The sequence below is a fragment of the Balaenoptera musculus genome, chromosome 18, assembly GCF_009873245.2.
Source record: "Balaenoptera musculus isolate JJ_BM4_2016_0621 chromosome 18, mBalMus1.pri.v3, whole genome shotgun sequence".
In the NCBI taxonomy this organism is placed as follows: Eukaryota; Metazoa; Chordata; class Mammalia; order Artiodactyla; family Balaenopteridae; genus Balaenoptera; species Balaenoptera musculus.
This window is the reverse complement of record NC_045802.1, coordinates 11472489-11499585: the sequence shown is the minus strand read 5'-3', so window position 1 is coordinate 11499585 and position 27097 is coordinate 11472489. Positions and strand designations below refer to the sequence as shown.

Sequence of the window (27097 nt, the reverse complement as noted above, 5' to 3'; positions counted from 1 at the left end):
TGCATAGATAATTTTAAAGAACTTATTTTCATTTTATTATCTTCTCTTCACTAGCAGGTTTTTGGGAACATTTCTTAATTTCTAAATTGTTGAAATTTTTTTTGCTCAACTTTTTTTTAATTTCTAATTTTATTACCTTACGGTCAGAAAATGGTGCCAGTAAAATCTCTACTGTGTCCACATTGTTTACTTTATGGTCAAGGACATGATTTTTTATTTTAGTAAATATCCTATAGCCATAAAGTATATTTTCAAAGCATATAAGATTGAACATATATCTACTGAGTCAAGTTTTATGAATATATACTCAATTTCTCTATATCTTTATATGTTATCTATTCAATTGTCCCCATTCTGAAGGAGAAATACTGTCTAGACTACTGTATCTTATCAATTACTTATAGCATCTCTAATGGTTTGCCTTACATATCTGAATGCAATATTTGATGCTTTGAGGCTTATGACCATAACATCATCTACTTAAACTGTGCCTTTCATCAATGTATAATGTCTTTTAATTTTTTGTTTTGAACTTTTAACTTCAAGTTCAACTGATTCTATTTTGTGCTTTCAGATCACATCTGATTTCTATAATGCCAACGAAGTTCTGAATTCTTTTTCTGTTAGGGACCTTTCCTTACCCATTTATTTTTTTAAGATCTGATTTATTAAAAAGAAAGGAAATCATATAATAAATACTCATGTAGCCACCATTACTACAACTTAAGAAATAAAGTATTAAAATAAGCACTTCTGGGTACCTGTCCATGAGCCCATCCTTTTCACTATGTTTTGGGGTAAATGATATCATGAATTTGCATTTATATAGCCATGCATGTCTTTATACTTTTATTAGATATGTACCTATTCCTAAACTATTTATTATTTTATTTTTTCATATTTTTGAAGTTTAGATAAATTATATCACTACTATACATCCTTTCTACAACTTGCTTTATTGCTTCATATTAGGTTTATGAAAGTTAACTTCTGTTAATTCATTTTCAAAGCTGAATATATCCAATTGTATGAATATACCTAAATTCATTTCTGTTATCCTACTGATATTCTTTTACGTCGTTTCCAACTTTTCATTATTACCAATGATGTTACATTGAGCATTTGTGCACATACATGAGTGTCTCTATGTCACAGAGACAATTAATAATTAGTCATAGAGTAGCTTCATCTTTTTGAAAATAGTCAAATTGTTCCCCAATGTGATTGTAACAATTATACAACTCCACCAGTGATCTGAAAGTCTCTTATGCATATCCTTGCCAACACCTGATACTGTCAAAAATTTTAAAGCTTATCACCCTAGTGGGTATTAAAGGTAACTTTTAAATTTTGTACTTTTGATTGCTACCGAAGTCGAGTATCTTTCCATATGCTTATTAGCCAAATCAAGTTTGCTCTTCAGTGAACTGTTTATATTCTTCATGCTCCTAATGGTTTTTCTTTTTCTTATTAGTTTGCATGATTTTTCATAGGGTCAGGATACAAACCCACTGTATTACAAATAAACTGCAAATATCATCTTTCACTTTGTGGCTCGTCTTTTCACTTTTTTATGGTTTTAAAACATGTTATATTTTAATGATCACATTTATCAACTTTTCCCTAGATGATTTATGTATGTTTACTTACTAGTTTACAAACCCTTCCTTAATCCAAGGTGATAACACTATTATCCTACATTTGCTAAGAGTTTTAAATTTTGCTTTTCAAGTTTTTATTAGCTTTACTGAGGTATAATATACACACCATAAAATTCACAAATTTTATAAGTGTACAAGCCAGTGCTTTCTTAAAGACCTTATAGAGTCATGCAATCATCACTACTATCCAGTTTTAGAACATTTTCATGACTCTAAAAAGTTCCCTTGTGCCCATCTGTAGGCAATCCCCACTTCCATCACTAGCCCCATGTGACCACCAACCTGCATTCTGGATATTTCATATAAATGGAATCATACAATATATAGTCTTTTGCATCTGGCTTCTTTCATTTAGCATGTTTTTAGGAACTCATTCATGTCATAGTATGCATCAGTAATTCATTTCCTTTCAATTGTGCAATAGTATTCCGTCATATGGGCATATGATATTTCATTTATTTATTCACCAACTGGTGGAATTTTGGATAGTCTCCAGTTTTTGCCTATTATGAATAACGGCACCAAGAACATTCATGCACAAGTCTAGATGTGAACATATGATGTCATCTTTCCTGGGCAGACACCTAAATATAGAAATATCTGGTTGTATGATAAGTGCTACATTTTTTAAGAAATTAGAAAACCCTCTTGGAACGCGGCTGGAGAATTTTACATTCCCATCAGCAATGCATTAGGATTCAATAAGTTGTTATGTGTTGTGGTTTTGCTTTTATTCAAATCAAATTATTTTCTATCTTTCTTTGTGATTTCTTTTTAGATCCAGGAGTTATTTAGAAGTGTGCTATTTACTCTATCTAGCAATTTCTCAAATCTCTTTTTTGTTGTTGATTTCTAATTTAATTTTGTTGTAGTCAAAGAACATATTTTGTTTGACCTCAATTCTTTTAGATTTACTGAAACCTGTTTTATGTACTACAGCCCAACCTATACTATATTCTGGAGAATGTTGCAAACGAAGCTTGAAAACAATTCTGCTGTCTTTAGGTAGAGTGTCCTATAAATGTCATTGTATTATTCAACATGATGATGAACAGGAGTGGTGAAAACAGCCTTTGATAATTGTTAGTTATGCAAAGGATTATTTCTAACATTTCACCACTAAATAGGTCTGTGTTAAGTTTTGGGTAGATATATGTTATCAGGTAAAATAAATCATTTTATATTCATGGTTTCCTAAGAATTTTTATGATGAATGTGTAATTAATTTTACAAAAAAATTTTTGTACCCATTATTACGATTATATAGCTATTCTGTAATTTGTTAATAAGTAGACCATATTAAAAGATATCCTAATGTTAAAGTACTCTTACGTTCAGCATAACATTTAGAATCTAGAGGAAAAAAAGACAAAACATGTTTCCTCATTTATTATAATATTTAGAGCTGTAAGTTGCCTCCAATACCACTTAGGCCAACTCTCAAAAGTATAAATATGCAAACATTTTAATATCTTTTGATTCTAAGCATTTTATTATCTGTACAACGATGTCATGTTATGGTTATTTAAAATATGTATATCCCCATTTTCTTAGTTCGATTTTTATCACTGGTTTCTTGTTTAATCACACTGTGGGTGAGAAGTCATCTATATGATAATAATTTATTTAAATTTATGGAGTCAATTTTTATGGCCTCATTTGAATAGTTTTGTCTGTTCTTCAGGAGAATGTATATGCTAATCAAGCCAATAGATTTTTTTGGTTCAAATTTATACTTTGTTTGTGATGGCTCTTTTAAAAAGAATATGTTAAAACCTCTAAACTATTTTGATTTATCTTTCAAATCTAGTCAGTTTTGCTTTCTATACCTCATCTATGCTGTTAAGCATATATAAATATGACATTGTTTTACCTTCCTGGTGAACTATACCTTTTTCATTACATGATGCCCCTCTTTAGCTTCATTAAATTTTTTCCCTTAAAGTTTAGTTTGGTCTATTTAAATATTGGTCTGACAGCTTTTATTATTCAGTTTTTAAAATACGTAATACTTTTACCTGGGTAAAAAATAATGATGACATAAAAAGATACAGAGAGGTTTCAAACCCAACTCATACCCTTTCCTCCTCATTCACACTGCCCCAATAACAAGTAAACTTTGTTTTAGTTTCTTATTTCCGTATCAGCTTCTCCCCCAACACATGCTTTTAAACATTTTATTTTTTAGAGTAGTTTTAGGTGCACAGCAAAATCGATCAGAAAGTACAAAGATTACCCATATTCCCCTGGGTGGCCCCATGTATGCCATGTATGTATGGCCTCTCCCCACTATCAACACCCTCCAACAGAGAGGTACATTTGTTACAACTGCCTATCAGCTCCACTCCTCCCGAGTTTTATTGAGATGTAATTGACATATAACAACATAGCATTAGTTTAAGGTGTACAACATAATGCTTTCATACATGTATATACTGCAAAATAATTACCACAAGTTTAGCTAAGCCATCACCTTACATAGTTGCCAGGTTTTTTTTTGTGATGAAAACGTTTAAGATCTATTCTCTTAGCAGCTCTTAAATACCATACAATACAGTATTGTTAACTATAGTCACCATGCTGTACACTTCAGCCCCAGATCTCATTTATCTTACAACTGGAAGCTTGTACCATTTGACCACATCCACTCATTTCTCCCAGTCTCTACCCTGCAGATTATGGGAAACCCCCAACTGTTCTCTGTTTCTATGAGTTAGGTTTCTACAGATTCCACACATAAGTGAGATGATATAGTATTTGTCTTTGTCTGATTTATTTCATTTAGTATAGAGCCCTCAAGGTCCATCTAAGTTGTGGCATATGACAGGATTGCCTTCTTTGGATATTATTCCATTTTATATACAGAAACAGAGAAAACTACGATCTAAGTGTCTACATTTTCTTTATCCATTCGTCTGTCAATGAACAATTAGGTTGTTTCCATGTCCTGGCTATTTGTAAATAATGCTGTAATGAACATGGGGGTACAGAAATCTCTTTGAGATAGTGATTTCAATTCCTTCGGATATAGTCCCAGAAGTGACAGTGTTGGATTATATGGTAGTTCTATCTTTAATTTTTTGAGGAATCTCCATAGTGTTTTCCATAGTGGGTGCACCAATTTATATTCATACCAACAGTGCACATGGATTCCCTTTTCTTTACATCCTCACTGTTATCTCTTTTCTTTTTGATAACAGCCAATCTAACAGGTGTGAGGTGATATCTCATTGTGGCTTAGACTTGCATTAGTTATGCTGAGCATGTGTTCATGTACCTGTTGTATGTCTTCCTTGGAAAAATGTCTATTCAGATCCTCTGTCCATTTTTTAAATGGATTGCTTGTTTGCTACTAAGTTGTATGAAGTCTTTATATATTTTATATATTGATAGCTTATCAGAGAAATGATTTGCAAATATTTTCTCCCATTCAGTAGGTTGCTTTTTCATATTGTTGAGTTTCCTTTGCTGTGCAGAAACTTTTTAGATTGATACAATCACTTGTTTATTTTTGCTTTTGTTGTTAAATCCAAAATATCATTGCCAAGACTGATGTCAAGGAGCTTACCCCCTATGTTTTCCGGTGCTATGTTCAAGTCTTTAATCCATTTTGAGTTAATTTTTATCTAATATGTAAGCTAGAGTTCCAGTTTCCTTCTTTTGCATGTGGCTGTCCAGTTTTCCCAACATCATTTATTGAAGAGATTATACTTCCTCACTGTGTATCTTGGCTCCTTTGTCATAAAGTATTGGCCATATGTGTGTGGGTGTACTTCTGGGCTATTTTATTCCATTGATTTATACGTCTGTTTTTATGCTAAGACCACACCGCTTTGAATACTGTAAATCTGGATTATAATCTAAAATCAGGAAGTGTGATGTCTCCAGCTTTGTTCTTTCTCAAGATTGCTTTGGCTATTCAGGGTCTTTTGTGGTTCCATACAAATTTTAGAATTATTTGTTCTATTTCTGTGAAAAGTGCCGTTGGCATTTTGATAGCAATTGCATTAAATATGTAGATCACTTTGGATAGTATGGACATTTTAACAATATCGATTCTTCCAATCCATGAGCATGTATATCTTTCCATTTGTTTGTGTCTTCTTCATTTTTCTTCATCAATGTCTTACAGTTTTCAGTATAAAGATCTTTCAACCTCCTTGGTTAAATTTATTCCTAGGTATTGATATTTTATTCTATGAAATCTTTCATTCTTTCTCTATATCCTTAAACTTCTTTCCTATTTATCATCTTTGTCTCTTGGTGATTCTTTTACATAATGTCTTCATTTCTTCTAGTTCACCAATTCTTTATTAATTTCTGTATAAACTGTTTAACATGCCCACGGAGCTGTTAATTTTAGTTAGTGCCTTTTCATTTCCAGAAGTTACTTCTGATTATTTGTTTAAAAGCTGAATGGTTAGTTTCAATATGATCTTGTTTCTTAAGAATTATAACTTCTATTATGTTTGATCTTCATTTTTGGCATATGAGAATTTCCCTTACTTTTGTGTACCCAGCTACATCTGAAAGGAATTTTGCTATATGTTACCCAACATTTCTAAGTTCTTAATGGTACAAAGTGTTTCAGGATATCTTGTTTTACCCATCGTTTTTCTTCTCCAATTATTCTTATTAGTCACATGTTAAGTCTCCTATGCCTTTATATAGTTTCTCATTTTATGTTTTTTGTCCATGCTTTGAGATCTTCCAGTTCACTAATTTGGGTGAATAGGGAAAAATAATGATATAAAGAGGCAGAATGTCACCTTTGGTGCTCTACTTGAATCTCAGATGCACTTTTTAAAGGTAAAATTCAAAGGTTCCATGATAGCTTCCACACTAGTTCTATTTCACTGGGTACATAATTTGATGATTCTCTCTTATCTCCTGTCTCTGGTTGCTATGCCCCTTCAACTGATTTGTTGTCTTCCATTTTCACACTGTTGCACTTAGATCTCCCTGCTATGAACTTTAAATGATGAGATCCCTGCAGGTGTTGTAAGGCAAAGATCCCTCTAAGCACACTGATCTGTAGTACAAAACTTAGCATACTGTAAGTCCTGAAGCCAGCATCCTAGCACTCCAATATCCTTACACTCCCACAAGTTCAAAGACAGGGAAAATTCATCCCATCAATTCAGGTACCTCTTGGCATTCTGGTGGTAACTTAAATAGAAGCCAGTGTTAATATTCCTTGGAAGACAGAGACGGAGGAGAGGAGAGAGAATGGGAGGCAGAGATATCTGAGATCAAAACATCTCTTAAAATTTGCTGCTTTTTAGTCTTTACCTTAGGCTGCTAACATGGTTCTTCAGCTGTTTGTCATTCCCATGGGAGAGAAAAATCCCTCACGAGTTGCCATTTTTCTCTACTGGTACCCCAACAGAACATCAAGACTCATTTGTACACACAAGAGGCAACATTTTGGCAGAAGAGAGCCAAATAGCTTGGAGTTGAGAGTAGATGAGGAGGAAGCTTTCTTTTTGAACTGCTGTATCCCCAGAATCCGCACCACTACTTTTTACTAACAGACAACTGGCTCTGCCAGATAAACTGGACTAATTTCAGCTAGTCCAAAAAAGAAAGACGCTATTAGGTTAAACAACTGTCAACATGTAACAGGCCTGTAACAAACAACTAATAGCATGTTGATTCATTTAACTACCAACAGTGCCTTTTAAATTTATTTATTTATTTATTTTTGGCTGCATTGCGTCTTCGTTGGTGCACGCGGGTTTTCTCTAATTGCGGCAAGCGGGGGCTACTCTTCATTGCTGTGTGCGGGCTTCTCATTGTGGTCACTTCTCTTGTTGCGGAGCACGGGCTCTAGGTATGCGGGGTTCAGCAGTTGTGGCACGTGGGCTCAGTAGTTGTGGCTCACGGATTCTAGAGTGCAGGCTCAGTAGTTGTGGCACACGGGCTTAGTTGCTCCACCGCATGTGGGATCTTCCCAGACCAGGGCTCGAACCCGTGTCCCCTGCACTGGCAGGCAGATTCTTAAGCACTGCGCCACCAGGGAAGCCCAACAGTGCCTTTTAGAGTGTGATTATCTTGGGGAATTCATCCAGAAGTTACATTGTTCGAAGTTAAGACATTAAACAAACATACTTGGTTGAGAAATTTTTATTTCCACAGTAAACATTAAATAGTATGTGCTTTAAAATTTTTAGAAGCTAAAATTATTATAGCTTTAGTATGGTATAGCATTGGGCATTTTGATCATCTGTTTGAACCACTTGTTAGAATTCTGTCCTGCGAATAACTGTAATTAAGCCACCTCCATGAAGGAACAGTTTGGCTTTCTATTCAAGCATATATCAAAGGTAGGGTTTCTCAACTTTATATGTCTTTTTATTTCGGAAAATTTTAAGACTTACAGAAAAGTTGAAAAGATAGTACATAGAGTTCCCATATATAATTCACCCAGCTTCCCCATATGTTAACATCTTACCTAATCATGGTACATATGTCAAAACTAAGAATCAACATAAGTACAATATTATTAATTAAGCTACAGACTTTATTTAGATTTCACCATGACCTTTTTTTTCTGTTCAGGATCCAATCCAGAATACCACTTTACATTTAGACTTCTCTGGTTTGTAGCAGTTTCCCATCCCTTGTTTTTCATGCCTTTTAACAGTTTTGAAGAGTATTGGTTAAGTATTTTGTAGACTGTCTCTCAATTTGGGGGTGTATGATGCTTTCTCATGATTAGACTGAGGTTATTTATGTTTTAGAAGAATATCACAGAGATGAAGTGCCCTTCTCATCATATTACATCAGGGAATACATGATATCAACATGACATATGACTGGTGATGTTAACCTTATTCAATAGTGAAAAACAGTCAGGTTTTGCTATTCTTTGGAAGTTAGCCAGTAAGTCCATCCCTCACTCAAGGAGAGGGGACTTAAGTTCCATCTTCAGGAGGTGGGAATAGCTGCATATATTATTTAGAACAGACTTCTCAATATTTGTGATAGATGTCAAGCCTATCTCCAGTTCAGTTGACAATTAAAGTATATGGATTATCTCCCAACCTGTATCCTAGGTACTTCCAGAAATTATAAACTCAGTGTTAGAAGAGACTACCCCACCCAGACTTCAGATTAGCTTCATCCATGAACCCAATTCAGATTTGCTATCAAACGACTCCTCCATACACAAATGACATGCTGACTTTGGGTGATATCTCATGTTTCAACAGTTCTAAAGATGATTCTCTTAGGTTTTTTTTTTTTTTTTTCCAACAGAATAAAACATTTATTGCCTTCTGAAATGAAATGAAGCCTGTGAGTTGGCTGCAATTCTGGAGGGCTTTCCTGGGCTCAAGGCATCCTCTCATTCCAGGACTCAGGCTAAAGCAGCAGCCTTTCCTTTCCATGTTGTTCTCATGGAAGAAGACAAGAATGAAAGAGGCCAAAGTAAAGGAAGTGAGCACATTCAAAGTTTCTGCTCACAAGTGGCAAATATAGTGTTTGTCCACATTCTAGAGACCCACTCCAGTCCTGTGTCCAGCATGTCAGTGGGGGAGTCTGGGAAACACTTCAAGTCAGGTGGCAAGGGCTGTTGATGTATGATCTCCATCACTTATTGTGTGGGAGGGAGCAGGTGGTGAGCGTGAATGGGAGCTAGGGCAGGACCACACGTGCAGACTCCTCTTTCAAGGAACTGGACATTTAAAGAAGTGGAGATGGTGGGACTTCCCCAGCGGTCCAGTGGTTAAGACTTCGCCTTCCAATGCAGCAGGGTGCGGGTTCAACCCCTGGTCGGGGAGATAAGATCCCACATGCCTTGCAGCCAAAAAAACCAAAACATAAAACAGAAGCAATATTGTAACAAATTCAATAAAGACTTTAAAAATGGTCCACATCAGAAAAAAATAAAGAAGTGGAGATGTGGTTAGTTGTGAGGGTGAACCGTAGATCAAGTTTGAAGTTTTTTAATGGAGGAAACTTTTCTGCATAGAAGTTGGAGAAGACACAGAGAGAATATGATAAAATAACTTAATTCTTTTAGCCTACATTCTTTGAGAAGTTACTTGGTGTGGCCATTTTACATTTGTCATCTTATCGGTCTTCAACAGCTTCATGAGGCAGGTACTATTATTATTTTTGTTTTACCAACGAGGAGAGTAAGGCCGATATTATATAACTTGCTTAGTCACAGAGTTAGTGGAGTTGTACTTCACCCTAGTAGATGGACTGTAGTCTTTCCTTATTACTTATTTACTATATAAAGATGGTAGAAACATGTTCTTCTCCCCTTCTCCCGCCATATCCACGAAATCCAATATGCATGTAGATGGTACTTTGCATGTCCTGGGGTAGATGGCAAATGTTTGAGATCACTGAAAGGCACAGGGTGAGCTCATCCTGCTCACATGGACATTTTGCCCTCCTAACTGACCCCAGGTGTGCTAAAAGTGTTGGGCAGCTTCACAATGAATGCACTGGGCTTTTGGTAAGGCTTTCTGCATCTCTGCTAGATGTGGTCAAAGCAGCCAGAACTCCTGGCGACTGCATCCAGATGTTGCCTCTAGTCAGCCTTGGAGCTCGTCAGCTCGTCCAGATGAATGTTTCCATTCCACCAAGGAAAAGTGTATGTTGGCAGCCAGTGCCAAGCAGGGAGAAACAGGGAGGATCCCGGAAACGAACAGTTTGAGCAGCTGCTAGGAATGTCCCCCCAAATCCCCTCCCGGGGCCATTGAGCCACGAGCAGTGGGGTCCTCGCAGCCATCCTGGCGCGACGTCATGGCGGTGGCCTTCTCTTAGGTTTTTAGGTATATAATCAAACTACCTATAAACAATGACACCTATTTCCTGCTACTGATTGTGTGTTTTATTTGTTTCAAATCTTGAATAATAATTACTAGTAATGATTAGGTTATAGTAGAAACATCTGATTGCTATTTGAACTGCTAGTGTTTCATTTTTATATTTGGTGTCAGCTTATCATAATGAAGAAATATTCTACCTTTATCAAAACTGCACATTAAATTGTACCTCTTACATTTTTGTTAACTATTTAAATTAACGTATAGCAATATACTGTGACCTCTTTACATCTATTATATCGTTTATCCTTAAAACTCAATGAGGGAAGTAGTATGATCTCACTCATTTATAGGGTTAAAAACTGAGACTCAAAGATGTTTCTAAACCACTCAGAAAACATGTGGCTAAGCTAGGATCCAAACCTAGGCAGCCCAACTTGAGCCGATGAACTACTTGTATTTTATTAACCAGTTATCTCTATTAACCATCAAGCTGTACATGCTTTCTTTTATGTGTTATTTTTTGACTACTAAATTTAACTTCATAGTCACATTGATAGGAATCATTTGAATTGTGTAGGTAAGTAGTTAAACTAACACTTAATTTCAGTGTCAGTCTTAGCCCTTTAGCTCCATCACTGCTCCAGTAAATAACTCCTCATTTTAACTAATCAGTCATTGATTTTACTTAATGCAACTCCATTAATAATATAAATACTGAAAATTCTTCCAAGATTTTAAAGGTTTTTACATTTAATATTTGTAGTTTTTCAAACAATTTTTTGTTGAAAAACTGTTTCGATATGTAACATTCACATGATTAAAATATTTACCTGATCTACATCCACCTTCGTTTCTACCAACGCCCCATTAGAAGCCACTGTTCTTGATTTCTTATTTCTTATGAATTCTACTAGACTTTCTCACAGCAAATATAAGTATTATATGCTCATATTCATTTCTTTATACAAAAATAGCATCTAATGCATACCCATCTATACTATTTTCATAATCTTTTAACAATATAGTTGTGATATCTGTATATAGTTATCTCATTGGTTTTGTTTATAACTGCATAGTATTCTATTTAATAAATGAACTATAACTTATTTATTAACAAATCCTCTATTAATAGAAATTTAAGATTTCTTGTAACATTTACTATTATAAACAAAGCAACAATGAATAACTCTGAATAGCCATCATTTCACATATGTGCAAGCGATGAACTACTGAGTTAAAAAGTATATGTATTTGTAATTTTGACAGACATTGATCAAAATTAATAAATTGCACTACACATGGGGTTATACTAGTTTATGCTCCAGTTAGCAATGTGTGAGATGCTTGCTGTTCCCACAAACTTGCTAACAGAGATGGATGCTGAATTTTGATATTTCTATCCATCTAATGTGTGAAAAATGATGTCTTACTTTAGTTTTAGATTATATTTCCCTTATTACAAGTAGAAATCAGCTCTTTTCATATGTTTATGTGCCACATGTATTTCCCTCTATAAGCTGTTCATTTGTATCCTTGCCTATTTTTCTACTGGGTTGTCTTATCAATTTCTAGGGAAAGCTATGAAAGTTATCATGTAAAATCCTTTTAATTTCCTATTTCTATATTAATTATGAAAATTATCATTTATTTTGTACATTCATATTTTTGCCATTTCTTGAGTTGCTTAATGGTGATTTATCCATTTCTATCATGATTTTTAAAAATCAAATTTTTAAATGATTGTCTGTCTTCTAAATCATTAATTCCTACTTTCCTATTTATTATTCCCATTTATTCTGTTATTCTTTATCTAACTTTTACATTTTAATTCTTTTTTTCTGTATTTCTTTTCTATTGGTCTACAGCTATGATAATCCTCTAAGCACTTCTTTAGTTGTCTCCCACAGGTTTTCTGAAGTTGTTTTCTAAAAATTCTGCAATTTTAGTGTGCATTTCTCTTTGACACAAAAGTTGTTTAATAAATTTTAAATGTCTAGGTAGAAGAAACTTTGGTTTCTGATTTTGTTCCTATTTTCTAATTTTATAGCATGTTAACAAGAGAATCTTGCCTGTTTTGTCTCTATGTTTTGGAATTTTTCTTTGATGCCTACTACACCGTGTCAAATTTTCATGCATGTTCCATGAGCACTTGAAGTTATATCTTTATCAATATGGTACCAACTTCAAGCTATATTAATCAGATTTACCTTATTATTTAGATTACTCTCTCTTTTGCCTTTTTATGGACTGGGGTGAATTAAAATTTGTTTTAATGTTTTAAATTATTAGTGATTATTTCTCCTGTAATTTCTGTTTCATGAAAGTTTCAACTTTTAATGTTATAAAGTATCTTTGTTTATATTGTTTACTGCTTTTTTGGCTTGAATTCTAATTTGTCCAATATTAAGATCATGATTCCTGCTTTTTTTTCATTTGTATTTATATAGTATAGTTTTACTCATCCATTTATTTTCAGTACTTTTACATTTATTTTATAGCAGATATGTTTGGTGTTAGATATGTCATTTTGTTATGCTTCCTGAATTTTCTGGATTTTTAAAAAATTTCCATTACATGTATTGTTCTCAGTTTTAATCATACAGTTTTTTAATATTTTGTCAGCATTACAGTTTTAACTGCTTATCTTTGTAACTCTAAAGGAATAAGAAGTCCTCTATGTGTTTAGGAAGTGTATTTCCCTACTCTGAGCAAGGATAAAATCAGCATATTTACTCAAATTTTCCTCTCTCTTAAGCCATCCAATTTTATTCAATAGGCCTGCATTTCTAATTTGTCAGCTTACATGGATATCCTTTGACTCTCTGAACTTTGTCTACTTGCCTCCTTTCCCTAGTCCTTTCTCAATTCATTATAATGGTAGCATTTCTACCTTATTAGGGCATACAGAAAGGGAATTCCAGTCTGTTACTCTAATTCAAACACTTGTCTTAGTCTTAGTTTTACTGTTAAATTAATTCAGTGTCCACCAGTAGTACTTGGTTGTAGTCTGTCCAGTCAATCCTAATTGGCTGAACTTAATCCCCCAGCAATTTTCTCAAGAATTATTCAGAAAAACAGTTCCTTATACAGTTAAAAATTGTTTGGCAGCACCCTTTTTATTTAAAGAATACTTTGGCTTCCATTTTCTTCACTTGAGTATCTACATTTTCTATATTGAAAGTTGTCACAGAGAAGTCTAAGGCCAGACAATTTTTTTCCTTTAATTTGTGCACTGCTGAAAAAAGAACTTTTTTTTAACTTATATTTAAATCCAATAGTATACTTTCATACTGACCATTTCAGGAAAATTTTTCCTGGTACACAGTATGCCCTTTTAATACTGATGGCAAAATCTATATTAGGACCTCACTGAATTATAGCTTTAAATATTTGTTTAGTTACATTGTCTGCTTTTCTTATTTGGAAACTCCATTTATGCAATTTTTGGAATTTCTGTGCCTTCTGTATCAATCATTTTCTCTTTAATCCTTCTGAACTCTCATATATTCATCCACACACATTATTTGCTTTGTTTTCACTTTTATCTCCTGTGTATCTTACTATGCTATCCACAGTTTCTCTTCCTTGAGTGTCCTCCAATTCCATTTTTGTGTGATAGTTTTTTCCACCAATTTTTTTCAAAATTTTCTTAGCTCATGATTCAAGATTTCAGTGATATTCTACCAGTTCTTTCAACTTCTTGAAATTCTGTTTAGTAGCTGCCCTTTCTCAGAAGCAATTCATTTATTTCTTACTTTTTTAACTTATGGTAAAGTTTTTAATCAAACTTATTGTGTACTCCATAGCAGTATTTTCCAGTGACTGTTCTTCATGTACTGGTTAGTTTTGTTTATCTTTTCCACATTTCTACATTTTAAAATGTGTTTTCTTGACAATTTTTACGAAGTTTCATATAGGGTTAGAATCCTTTATTAATTATTCCCAGTCAATTTCCTTTACTTAACCAAAGTTAAATGAGTGATCATTATCTCTTCTTGTTAATGGTGCATATGCTCTCACTCCCAGTATTCTATCACCTAGTACACTTAGAGTTCCTCGGATGCACATTACTCTTTTCTACAATCCTGGTTTTGTTGAACTATTCCATATATATATATATATATATATATATATATATATATATATATATATATATATATATATATATAAATATATATAATATCTCTGTTCTCTCTTACTTAACCACTGATTTGGTACCAAAATGAAAATAATATCTACTCTTCTAGATTATTTAGCATGTTAGAGATGTTTTATCTGAATGTTGTGCAGTTTTCATCAGTGTTATCGATAAATTCTTGGTAAATCAAAATACCAAAAAAATTTAGCAATTCTAAAGTTCTGAGAGGAACCCCACCTATCATTACTAAATGGCAGTACTACTTTCTTGGGCTCATTTGTATAGAAAATGGATTTATACAAGACTATTCATGCACAGGACAACATAGTATGAAAAATACTCATTATATCAGCAGGTGATTTTTAAAAGCATCTAACTTCTGGACTTTGGGTGAAAAAAGAGATATTATAGGATCTTCAAATCACAATAAGCCTCAACGTTAGAAAAGAATACAGACAGACATTAAATACTGACTTAGCATGTGAGCAAAAGAGCAGCTCTCAGGGAGACCTCAATTTCCCTGTGTCAAGAGAGTTTTCTTTGAAATCATATCCCTATGTGTTTTATTTTATTTGATGAAATATTTTATTATATCCTTAAAAGAACAATATTTTCTTTCCAGTAGGCCAATAGGAATAAACCATATTACTTAAATGTGATTTTGTTCTATAAACTACTATTAAAAAACCATTCTTTCATAAAATATTTTTACAACTTTTACCACAAGAAGTTATTATTTTCCATTGTAAGATCATTCCAGTCAAATTCATGTGTTACAAACCTAGTAGAAATACAGTTTCAGTAGATATTTCTACAATTCATTGTGAAAAACATCAACTTACTTGTGACCTAAATGCTTCAGAAAGTATCCCAGAACCTTCAGAGCTTGAACCCAAATACTTTCACTTTTAGAGGCCAATAATTTGTAGATTACCCTAAAATATATAGAAATAAATATTTTGAGCACTTACAAATATTAAAAATATAAGCACTGTATACTTTACAAATAAACTATAAATATATAAAACATAAAAGACCTCTCAGGTTTTTAAATTCTTTGAAAAAGTTGGAAATAAGCACATTAATTTTCTTTAAATTTGGACTTCAAATACATCCTCAAAAGGACAGTGTGATTGGTTGTTCATAAGTATTGCCTCCCAGCACACTAAACAACACTTTCAATTTTAAGATCCATGCTTAGTTAAGCCACATTTCCTCTTCTATTTGAATTTCCCCTGACATACGTACTTAATGACCTTTTTTCTTGGTTATGGCTAAAGGGACCATGGGTACCTACCTGCCGAATTATTTTTCTTTTCTGAGAATTTGGAATGAGTTCTGAGAAACAATATCTAGTCTTTGTTGGGCTCTTGAATTAGGAAATGATTTAAAAGAGAAACTAGAGGACAGCCTTGTTTTGTTCACAAAGGTGAGTCTATATACAGAAGGAATAAAGCAGCTATACAGGAAGTCGCAGAAGAAGCAAACTTGTTTCCTCATAAATTTCCAATTCTTGGTTCCTACCCTAATGTGTTTCTACAATAAACTAACACATGACCTAACTTACACAGTCACTTCAAATCCTATATAACAGCAGGGTCATATTCATTATAATACTTATATGTACTTCAAAAATTTTATCTCATTTTTTTCAAAAAATAAAAACAAATATTTTTTCTATAAGGTAGAAGGGGGCAATAATAACTACGTTCTTTTGCAACTAATTCTACAATTTAAGAAGGTTCTCTGAGGGTGGCAGTGGTGACCTTATAAAATTAGGGTGTGCTTTATTCTATTAAATATCTTTGTAAAACTTAAAATGCCATTTTATATTTTGAAGTGAAGTCATATAGGCTGAACACAAAGACAGGTAAGAGAAGATGCAGTATGATTTTCCTGTCATTTCAGTGACATTAACAGAGGGGAACAAATAACTGAAAGTTAATGACATCTATTTTATGTTTAACAGTAACTTAGACTTTAAAAAATAAAATAATACGTTGTTGATAATACTTTTTAAAAATTATACTACTGAAGAATACATTATGAGAAGAAGTAAACTCTACAGTGATTATTTCCTTCAGAAGATAGTTTTTTGCAAAAGCCTCAAGTTCTTAAATGAATATAAATTTACACTGAATTATATTTTCAGAACTTTTAAGGACCAACAACAGTAATGAAAAAAAGACAAATATGACAATAGAAAAATTATACATGTCAAAAAAAGAAATAATCAGGAAATCATAACAAAGAATATTCAACAGCAAAAATAATCTTGAAAACCAAAGTAAAACCTCACAGCATAAAAATACGACTATACTCAGATATGTAACCAGAAACTGCCACAGAATTCATATTCTCTAGGAATAACTGAGTTAAAGGGGTAAAAAGGTATAAGATCCACCTTAGATCAACAGAAATTATGATTTAATATTCGAAATATGAAATCATCTAAGGCCATCAGACATCTGTGCTACATAGGATTTTTTTCACAACCAGACAAGTATTTCTTACAAAAACGAAGATAAAGTATGAATAGGAAATTTACTGACAAATCAGTTAATGACTGTTTACTTACAATATAAGACAGGAGAATCCTAATTCATTTGCTCCAGCTTACTATATTCAGCCAGAAAATGATCTAAACTATGTGAAAAAAGAAATTGTCTATTCTTTTCTCTAAAGATTTTCAGATATAAAAATATTACATTTTTTTACGTTCAGTTCAGTATCACCACAAGGTCTTCCTTAAGTCCAGTTAAAATATTACCAGAATTAAATTAAGTTCATTCTTTATGTTCATTTCTTAGCATGTTTGAATTATAATTAATCAAAAATTTCCCCATACATAACTGTCACCCTTTAGTACCTATTTTCTAGGATACAGAATTTAAAATTTTATATCTAATAAGCCTATTTTTTCCATATTCTAAACCAGAGCCGACACTCTCTACATTCTTTTTAAGTGGAAAAACTAAAGTAGCACATTTTCCATGTTTGTGATTGTTTTGAACACACTCGTAACAATGTGACATGTTCGGCTGGTGTCAACCATGAGCAACAAGGCCTTTGTACTTAATTGTGCTCAATCAATCTTTTCATGTTATACATTTAAGATACTATTTCAGTCCTCTAAAGAGCTTACCAAATAGCACTCTCCTCTCCCTTGTAAGATCATTATTTCCAGTGTGTCAAAGGAAAGCAGAATTCTATTTTTGCATTTCACCATATTAACCAATCGAAGGTTGGTGTCATTCATGAGGGTAATGAGTATATTTTCAATTGATTTCTTAATTAATCAGTTAATATAATAAAAAAAGCAGGTACTAGGATCTAAGTTCAAGGATACTAAGTGTTCAATCTAAATATAATTTAAGGAGAATGAGTGTAATTGTTTGTATTATATTATTAGGTTGAACCATATGAAATTGCCTTTATTTGGTAAACTCACTTAAGTTTCAGCAATTTCATACAGTTCAACCTCACAATAAAATACATTCGTAGTTGTTAATAATTAAATGTACAATCCTCTTATTTAAATAGATTAGCAACCCAATGGGTTGTAAACTCAAAGGTAAGAGTGGTGTCACAGGTTAGATATCCACATAGAAATAAAGTGATTGCTTCTCTGATTTGAAAAGAAAGTCCTTCAAGACTAGAAAGTTGTTATTTGCTGATATAAATGGCCAAGTAAAAGAAGCACTAATAAAGTCCCTTGACATTTACTAATATATTATTTCCAAACTCTTTTTATAACCTGTGGAAGTTCACTGAGGTACACATGGCATAACCTAGATTTCTTATTTATTCAAATAACTCAGACTCCAGAAAAATAATAAGGGAGACTCCTTAAGGGGCTAGGTTTTAGGTTTAAGTTAATAAGAATACTAACCAAGAAACTATGTTTTACTTATCTACATAATTACTTTACAATCACCATAAGTAAAGTTAGTTTTCAAATTCTTTTGGTTTTGGCTTCTTGTTCCAAAATATTTCATCTCCATCATTCCCATCACACTGCCACTGTCCTAGCTCGTCATCTCTAACACTGATGAATAAAATAATCTCTCTACTGATCTTGCTACATCAGTTTTATCTGTCTCCAACTCATTTTCCGCACTGATTGTAAATCTAGCAAAATGGAAATCTGAGCAAATCAGTTTTGCATTCAAAATTCTTTAGTTTTCATCACCAATAAAATAAAATCTGAACCTCTTACCATTATATGGATCTTTCAAACCTGGCCACTATCTAGCTCTTGAGCCTAAACTCACAGACTTTTCTTGAGCTCTCTTTTGTCGAAATATACCATGCTCTCTCATCTTCTTGACAAAATATTTGCTCTTCCCACTGCTTAAAATGTCTTTACTACAGCAACAACAATATAATTACTCTTCTTGAGACCCGAGACCCATTTTCTATACACTTCATCAGTTTTCTTGAGTATTAGAAGATTAATAACAGCTTTCTCCATCTATTCCCTTCTTATGTGTAAGATTTTGCTATATACACTCAAAAGTTAATTGAATAGGGATTATTCTGGGAAGCACAACTGTACTCAATTAAAGCCTACTAATAATACTAATATTATAATCATACCTTATTCCATTTCTTTGATCAAACGCTGGTATCATTGAGGCTGGGTGTTCTGACATTAAAGCCACTAGTAACTGTAACACATCATGAATATTTTCATCCTGCATAATAAGGATCATCAATACTTATTTAGTTATAAATGTTTTCTAATGCATTGAATAAAATTATTAAAATAGAAGACCCAGACCATGTCCTACCTCATGCATTGTAAGCAGGTAATTTAATATACTCTGAAGTTCATCTTCCTTGACCCCTCGATCCTAATTTTTTAAAAAATTAATTAATTTAAATCCAAAATTAAAACTTTAATTAAAGACAGCCATCAAAATGATCATTTTAAAATAAAATATGGACAACTTAAAAGCAGTGATGCTTTAATTAAAATATGTAGATACTTCATAATTCATAGGCTATATTATTTCAAGTTAAATAAGTAAATATTTAGAAAATTGTACCTATTCTTCTAAAGTTGCTAATATTTGACTGACTTCACTATAAAAAATTATATTTTGATCGTCTAAATATATTAATATTACTATTTTCTAATCATGTATTCTTTTTTTAAAATAATGCAAATTACCATAAAACTTTACAATATTAATTGCTGTGTATTTTACCTTTATTTTCTATTTATCTTAATCTTTTAAAAATCCTAATGTGATAAAACATATGTCTTCTCAAACAGGAACACAGATCATTTTCTAAAATGAAATCTTCATGCTCAATTTTTATGTATATGTTCCTTGTCCATTTCTGCTACACCCCTTAGGATAGAGGACCTCAAAGAATATTAACACAAAGTGAAGTTCAACAAAAGTTAATACTAAGATTTACAGAATATTGAAAACAATTCATGAATTAAAGGTTGTAAAACTAATTTTACAATAATGATTTAAACTCTGCCAAAACATTCTTTTCATCTAATATACTGTAATTTTGAATTACATAAAACTGTTTTACCTTTAATATAAGCTGTTTCAGGAAAAGTAACATAAATGCCCGTAGTGATATAATTTCTTTTTGTGATGGCCGGGGACCATCTAGAATAAAACAGAAAATAAAAAGAAAAAACAAACAATAAAACCCCTCATTATTATTACTTAATAATAAGCTTAATGCAATTATGTCATGATATTATGGAATACTTTAAGTTATATTCATTATAATTATCATAATTCTTAGTATTAATTCTCTACAATTTCAATAATAGAGAATATAAATATTATTTTCAGATTTCTGGCAATTTCAAATTTTTTACTAAATGCCAGATTTGGGGGAAAGAATTACTTTTTAAAAATTATATTACTATTCATTGATAAATAAATAATATCAAGTCTTTACATGGATACATTTCCCTACTTTTATTAACTTAATAGGTTCCCTTTTCCCCCTCAAATCCAAGTTTTCCCAATATTTCTTCCACCTTCTTCTTACCTGTCTATGTTTAAAATCATTCTCCATTTTCATCCGCACATTATAGAACAAACCACAGAAAAGTGACACTCTATGTAATTATTTGTTTTGAAGCTTTTTTCTTCCATGTCACTTATATACACAAATTACATATTATGATGACACTCAATAAATTCTTATGAGTCAATAAATGAAAGTAAGCATGAACAGTTACCGTGTACATATCATTTCCAATAGAACACCTAAATTTCAAAGTAACTAAGTGCAAATATTTAATTACCAATAAAAATGAGAATATGCCACGATATATATATAATATATAATATGCAGTAATGAAATTATACCTTTAAGAAACATAGCTAGAACCATGAAAGTCCTTAAACATCAAGCCTTACTTGAAGCAACCCGGATTTATATAGCTTCTGTATAAGTTTTAATCTATAATCCTTTTATGTATAATTTATAGCATCCGCTTATTCACTCCACAAATATTTATGTGTAGATTATTACACATCAAAACAAATTATCCCTTAAACAATCCATTTCATCTACTCCTGGGAAAGAAATCTCTTTCCCATTTCTACATTTGTTGCCCTACTCCTGCCAATAGTGTACAAAGTACTCTTTCCCTCCTTACCAAAACTTGCTATTATTTTTGTTTTTTAAATATTTTCATTGTGAAATACAGTACACATACAAAAGACATACATTTACAACTTAATTATTATAAAATGAACACCTGTATAACCACTTTTTAGGTCAAGAAACTGAACACTGACAGCAGCTTGGCAGAGAAACCTATCAACCCTTGGTGTGTAGGTAAACGAGCTGCGCAGAGTGGAGGGTGAGGTCCTGATTTATATCATATGCAGATTTCTGATTTCTGTTGTGTAAATAAATACTCCCTCCATGACTGATTTCAAGTTCACGCCACCAATGGTTTGACAACCAGCTCATCAAATATCTAATAATTGGCGGTGGCACCAGCCTGCTCCAGCATACAATAAAGCCTCACCCTACCCAGCTCTCAGCTCTGAGCCACACTCCCCTTCCTGATCACATCCCCTACTCCATCTCCGTAGAGAGAGCACCATTATTTTAGTAATAATTTCCTTACTTTTATTTATAATTTGGCCACCACTTAATGAAATTGGACAAGTGTTATACTATCTTTGTGCATAAGTGTTTTTTATTGTTAGGATGAGGACAAAAGCTCTTCGTCATAGGATATTTTGTGAGGATTAAATGGATCAACATATGTAAAGGAATTAGAATAGTAACTGGTCCATTTTAATTGTAAGCACTCGGTATACTTACTACTGTCATATATTGATATTACACAATGTAAATAACAAAGCAGTAAAGCACAGTAAAAAATAATAAAGACTCAAGAAAAGAAAAGGTATAATAAACATAAAATTGAAGATGGGGTTATTTCTACGCCTGGAAATGGGACAAATGTCTGACCAAGGATAGATATATACAGGCTTAGGGTAATATTCTATTCCTTAAGCTTGGTGATACTCATACGAGGTTCATTATATTTACAAGGCACAGGGACCTGCAGAAGCAGCAGAGGCCAAGGAGACACAAGGGGCTGGAAAGAGCCAAGGAGGCAACTAAGTCTGGCAGGATCTTCAGGGTCAGGGTGAGGAGACAACAGAGGCCAGTAGTATGGTCAGTGGTAAAGAAACAATAGGGGCCAAGGAGGTGAAAAGGACCATTTTAAGTCAGAACCGAAGATGGTCAGAGCCAACTGGCAATGTCAAAGCTGAGAAGGTGATGGTGTGTGGGTAAGAATGTGGGTTTCATAAAGTAGAATAAGTAAATATATTAAAAATATTAAAGATAATGGGAGCCAGATTTCTCAATATTGAAGGAAGAAAGTTGTAAAAATAATCAATTTGAGGCTAGACTGACCCATGTGGTTTCGGATTGGGATTGAAGATACTTGTGTGAACTCATGGTTATTAATACAGATAGATCAGTTTAGATGTATGCATATACATATATATGTATTTGCATTTAAGCTTATATTTCCTAGATCTGTCCAACAAGAATGCCTAGAAGCAATGATACCCAAAGAGCAATAAACACAATAAGCACACCTATCACCCAGATCTTGGTTTCTTAAAACCATATCTACAAAACAAACCAGGGCTTCTGAGATAAGGAAAATAAAAGATGAACCAAAAATATCCTACACCAGAAAGCAAGGAAGTACAAAAAAATTATGGACGTTTGTCATAAAGACCCAAGACTCATGTGAAGGGGCTCCTATTGGCCAAATCTGGTACAACTTGAACATCAAAATAAATAAGGATACAACTCAGGGGATAGCCTCTACACTAAATCCATGCAGCCACTGTTTTTTCTTTAATTTTCACTGGAACAAACCACAGCCATTCACTTACGTACTGTCTGTGGCTGTTTTTGCAATACAGTGCAGAGCTGACCACTTGTAGTAGAGATCTATGGCTCCCTAAGCCTAAAATATTTACTGCCCGGCCCTTCGCAGAGAAAGCGTGCCAACTGTTGATATAACACCAAATTAAACAGGAATCCATGAAATTTACACTGACACTAAGAAATGAACAAATAAATTAGTAAATGGAGGAGAAAAACAACTTCTTCCTTACCGTAGAATTCAAACTAATAAGTATCTCAGAAAATGTTGCCATTTGGCAGCCATCACAGTAAAGATCAATTCTGACAAGAGTCGTCAATGAACTAAAACCAGTGGGCAAAAGTTTGCTGAAGAACAGGATGTTTACGTAGTCTCAATGTATTTCTCCACCAAATACTTAAGATTACAGAGGAGAAAGTGGAATTTTACAGTAAAGAACCCTGGCAGACACCAAAAGTTAACATCACTTGTAAAATAATAGGACAACTCAACATCATGTGCCTCTTGTAATGATAACATTGAGACAGCATTGTTATGACTTCTGTGTGATTCCTTCTAAAAATGAAAAACCTAAATCATCATGAGCAAATATCAAATAAATGCAGATTAAAGGACATTCTAAAAAATTGTCTGTATTCTTCAAAAATGTCAAGGCCATGGAAGACAAGGAAATACTAAAATAACTATTCTAATCGAAGAATATTACGGTGACAAGGCAACTAAATGTCATGCATGATCCTCGACTGTGATTCAGGGAAGGAAGAAAGACTTTTTTTTCTAGAATGGATATTATTGGGATAATGGGTTAAATTTGAATGGGAGCTTTGTATGAGATGATAGTATTGTATTAGTGTTAATTACCTGATTTTAATGGTTGCTCTTCATTAACTCAAGAGAGTGCCCTTACCTTTTAGGAAATAAATATTAAAGTATTTAGGAGAAATAGGGCATCATACCTATAATTTATTCTCAATTTATTCAGAAAAAAATGCATATGTTTATGTACATGTTTATATTTACATAGAAATAAAATGGTAAAGTCTAAATGGTAAAATATAAAATATCAGGAAATACGGTGGGGGTATATAAGAATTCTTTGTACAATTCTTGCAACTTTTCTGTAAATTAGAAATTAATTTTTTGAAGCAGATGTAAATATGTGTGAACATATGATTTGTCTAGAGTAGAGAAAACTCAAGAGTGTAATCGTAAAAACTAGGGCTCTGAGTCAGGCAGACGTGATTCAAATTTTAGTTCTGTTACTTTGTAACAACTTTCAGTTTCCTAAAATGCAAAATGGGAGTGATATTAACAATGTAGTTATATATAGATATAGCCCTATGTGTATGTGTAAATATGTCTATATATATATATATATAAATACATTACATGTAAATGATTAAACAAGATTAACATGTAGGGTGCTTAGCACAGATTCTAACTCATGTTAAGTATTCAGTTAATTTTAGGCATTCTTAAGTCTAAAAGCAATGGGAAAAAACCATAAATGACAGAATATAAACCCGAGTGTGAATAACACAATTTTAAAAGCCCATCAGTAAAATGAAAGACAATGTAAGCTAATAAATGAATATTAGAATAGTAAAATGTCATTTTACCCTATCAAAAAGATTTTTAAAAAATGGTAATTGCTATTATGAGTATGCCGAGAAAAAAGCACACTAACATACCACTGGTGAAACTGTAAGCTAGTACAACACTTCTGAAAAAATTCACAATATTTATCAGGATACCCTTTCTCAGTAACTGTAAACAAATCAAAGATGGAGGGGAATAATTATATACAAAGAAATAGATCACTGCATTATTTATAGGATCAAAACTTTGGAAACACGTAAGTGGTGTATCCTCTTAGATTACTATGTAGATCCAAGAAAAAGAAAAGAAAATCTGAATTCTGTAAAAGAGTTAATATATTTCACATATTTATGCAATGAGAAATAGTGGAAGATCACACACCCAACTTGTAACAGTAATTACTCCTGGGGTTTGGGTTATGAACAATTTTTTTCTTCTATATTATTTTATTTTCTATAATGAGCATATAATTAGGAAAATCGGCAATATTTTTAAAACAACACAATGCACTGAAGAATTAAATTAGTTTCTACTTTACTTAGAACAAAGAATGAAGTTTGGGGAAAAAATACAAAGGAAGGCAACAATCTCAAAATGTTTAAACGACTATTAGAACACACTGGCCATGAGCAATATCATTCATCTGTTTTTAATATTATGATTATATCACAACAACCATATAGGCTAAAAGGTACAATATTATTTATTTTCACCTGTCTTTATTCCAAAAACTTAATACGAAAGCTATAAGCTTCTTCTTAATCACAAATAATTCTCAATATACCAGTCTACTACACAAGAAAGACAATAGCTCAGTGTTAATTTCATAAGCATGCTCATCTGTTCACTATAATAGTACTTAGGATATAGAACAATCATAGTACAGACAAGGTAGAAGTATTGTACTTACCTAAACCTTTGGGTGCAATGCCACTACTGTCGGCAGGATTAATGACCCAGTAGTAATATTTTAGTGTATGCATTAGCTGTAATACTGTTCCTACTCTGCGTATGGTGGTGTAAATGGTAGCAGTTCCAATAAATTCAGCAGACAAATAAGTGTATAGGGAAAGCTGAACCTAGTACAGAATATTAACAAAGCATTAAAATAAATTTAAAATGCCTCAAGTGTTTATATTATAAATATACATTCTATTCTAATTTAAACGTAAATCATTAAAGGCCAAGAAAGAACCATTTATTATGAGGTGAAATATAACTATTTATTAAGTGTTATTTATATTATAAAAAGAAAATAATCTGGAATCAACACATCCTAATAAAATTTTACTAAAGGTAATCTAATAGTTATTAATAATAAAATAATTTTAAATGATTCAATAATTCCATTGAAATTATCCAATAGGAAGATTAAATTATTTAAAAGGCCAACTAGACTAAAGCCCTTAATCAAAGTACACTGCAGCAGTTCAAAGGAACAGAACCTAACATCAGCCAGCTATATCATATTTGGAAAAAAATATATATTGTTGTCATAGATCCTAAAAGTTCATGTAATTTCAAATTTTCTTACCTATTGCCACATTATCAGAATCTAGCATGTAAGTATACAGATGACAAGTTTAAACACCATGTTTAAAGAGTGAACAAACTTCAGGTCTGAGTTTTAGCACAATAATTAAAATGACAAACCATAATAAAAATTAGAACTTTAAAGTTAAGTGGGAGATTTGAAAATTATATAATGTAGCTCAAATTCATGAAAATGTCCCTCATTATTGATTTCTACTAGAATATAAGGAGGCTAAATTTAGGTATGCAAAATAATAAAAATTTTATGTTTATATCTAAAAAAATTTTATGTATAAATTTCTTTTAAAAAATATTTTTACATATCATGATAAAAACTCTATGTTCACAATACAAGGAATTTTCCAGTCACAATGATGACAATTATCATGATATAATTAGTTACCTGCTATTTTTTCTTTTCCTAGTCTTAATAATCAGTGTACCAGATTCTCTTTCTTGGAAAGGTATGAATCACATCTAATGACTTCAGAATGCAGTCATTACATCAAGCCTAATTTTTTTATCTTTTTAGTGTTGATTTTCAAGACTTCCTTGTACATTCTGAATGTTATTGTTATTTTCTCCAACTTTTTATTTTGAAAATTTTCAAACAAAAAAGTTATGTAACTATCATAATAGATTTACCAGCTGTTAATATTTTTCCACATCTGCTTTATAGCTATTATATTACAGATATAGATGTATAAATATATTTTGACTAATGTTTGAAAGGAAGTTGCTGACACTCAGACACTTCACCACTAAATACTTCAAAGTAAATCTCCTAAGAATAAGGACCTTCTCCTACAGAGAGCATAATACAATTCCTCCACTCAGTAAATTTAACATTTATGCAATACTAATATCTAATTTTCGGTTCATATTCAATGTTTTCCTCTTGCCTCGATAATTTTTGACATTGTAAAAAAACCTCCTAATCTATCATCTATTTATTGACATTGTC

General features: G+C 32.4%; 1 protein-coding gene across 8 annotated transcripts in view; it reads right to left on the bottom strand.

Annotated features, from left to right (window-relative positions):
* NBEA (neurobeachin) overlaps positions 1-27097 on the bottom strand; it is a 602800-nt gene that overhangs the window by 440652 nt on the left and 135051 nt on the right. For all 8 annotated transcript variants that reach the window (XM_036831611.1, XM_036831614.1, XM_036831612.1 and 5 more), the window contains exons 13-17: positions 25511-25679; positions 20142-20221; positions 19379-19441; positions 19185-19282; positions 15428-15520 (exon numbers count right to left, since the gene is read on the bottom strand). In XM_036831611.1, coding sequence (XP_036687506.1) covers positions 15428-15520; positions 19185-19282; positions 19379-19441; positions 20142-20221; positions 25511-25679 — 503 coding nt within the window. The remainder of the gene's footprint in view (positions 1-15427; positions 15521-19184; positions 19283-19378; positions 19442-20141; positions 20222-25510; positions 25680-27097) is intronic.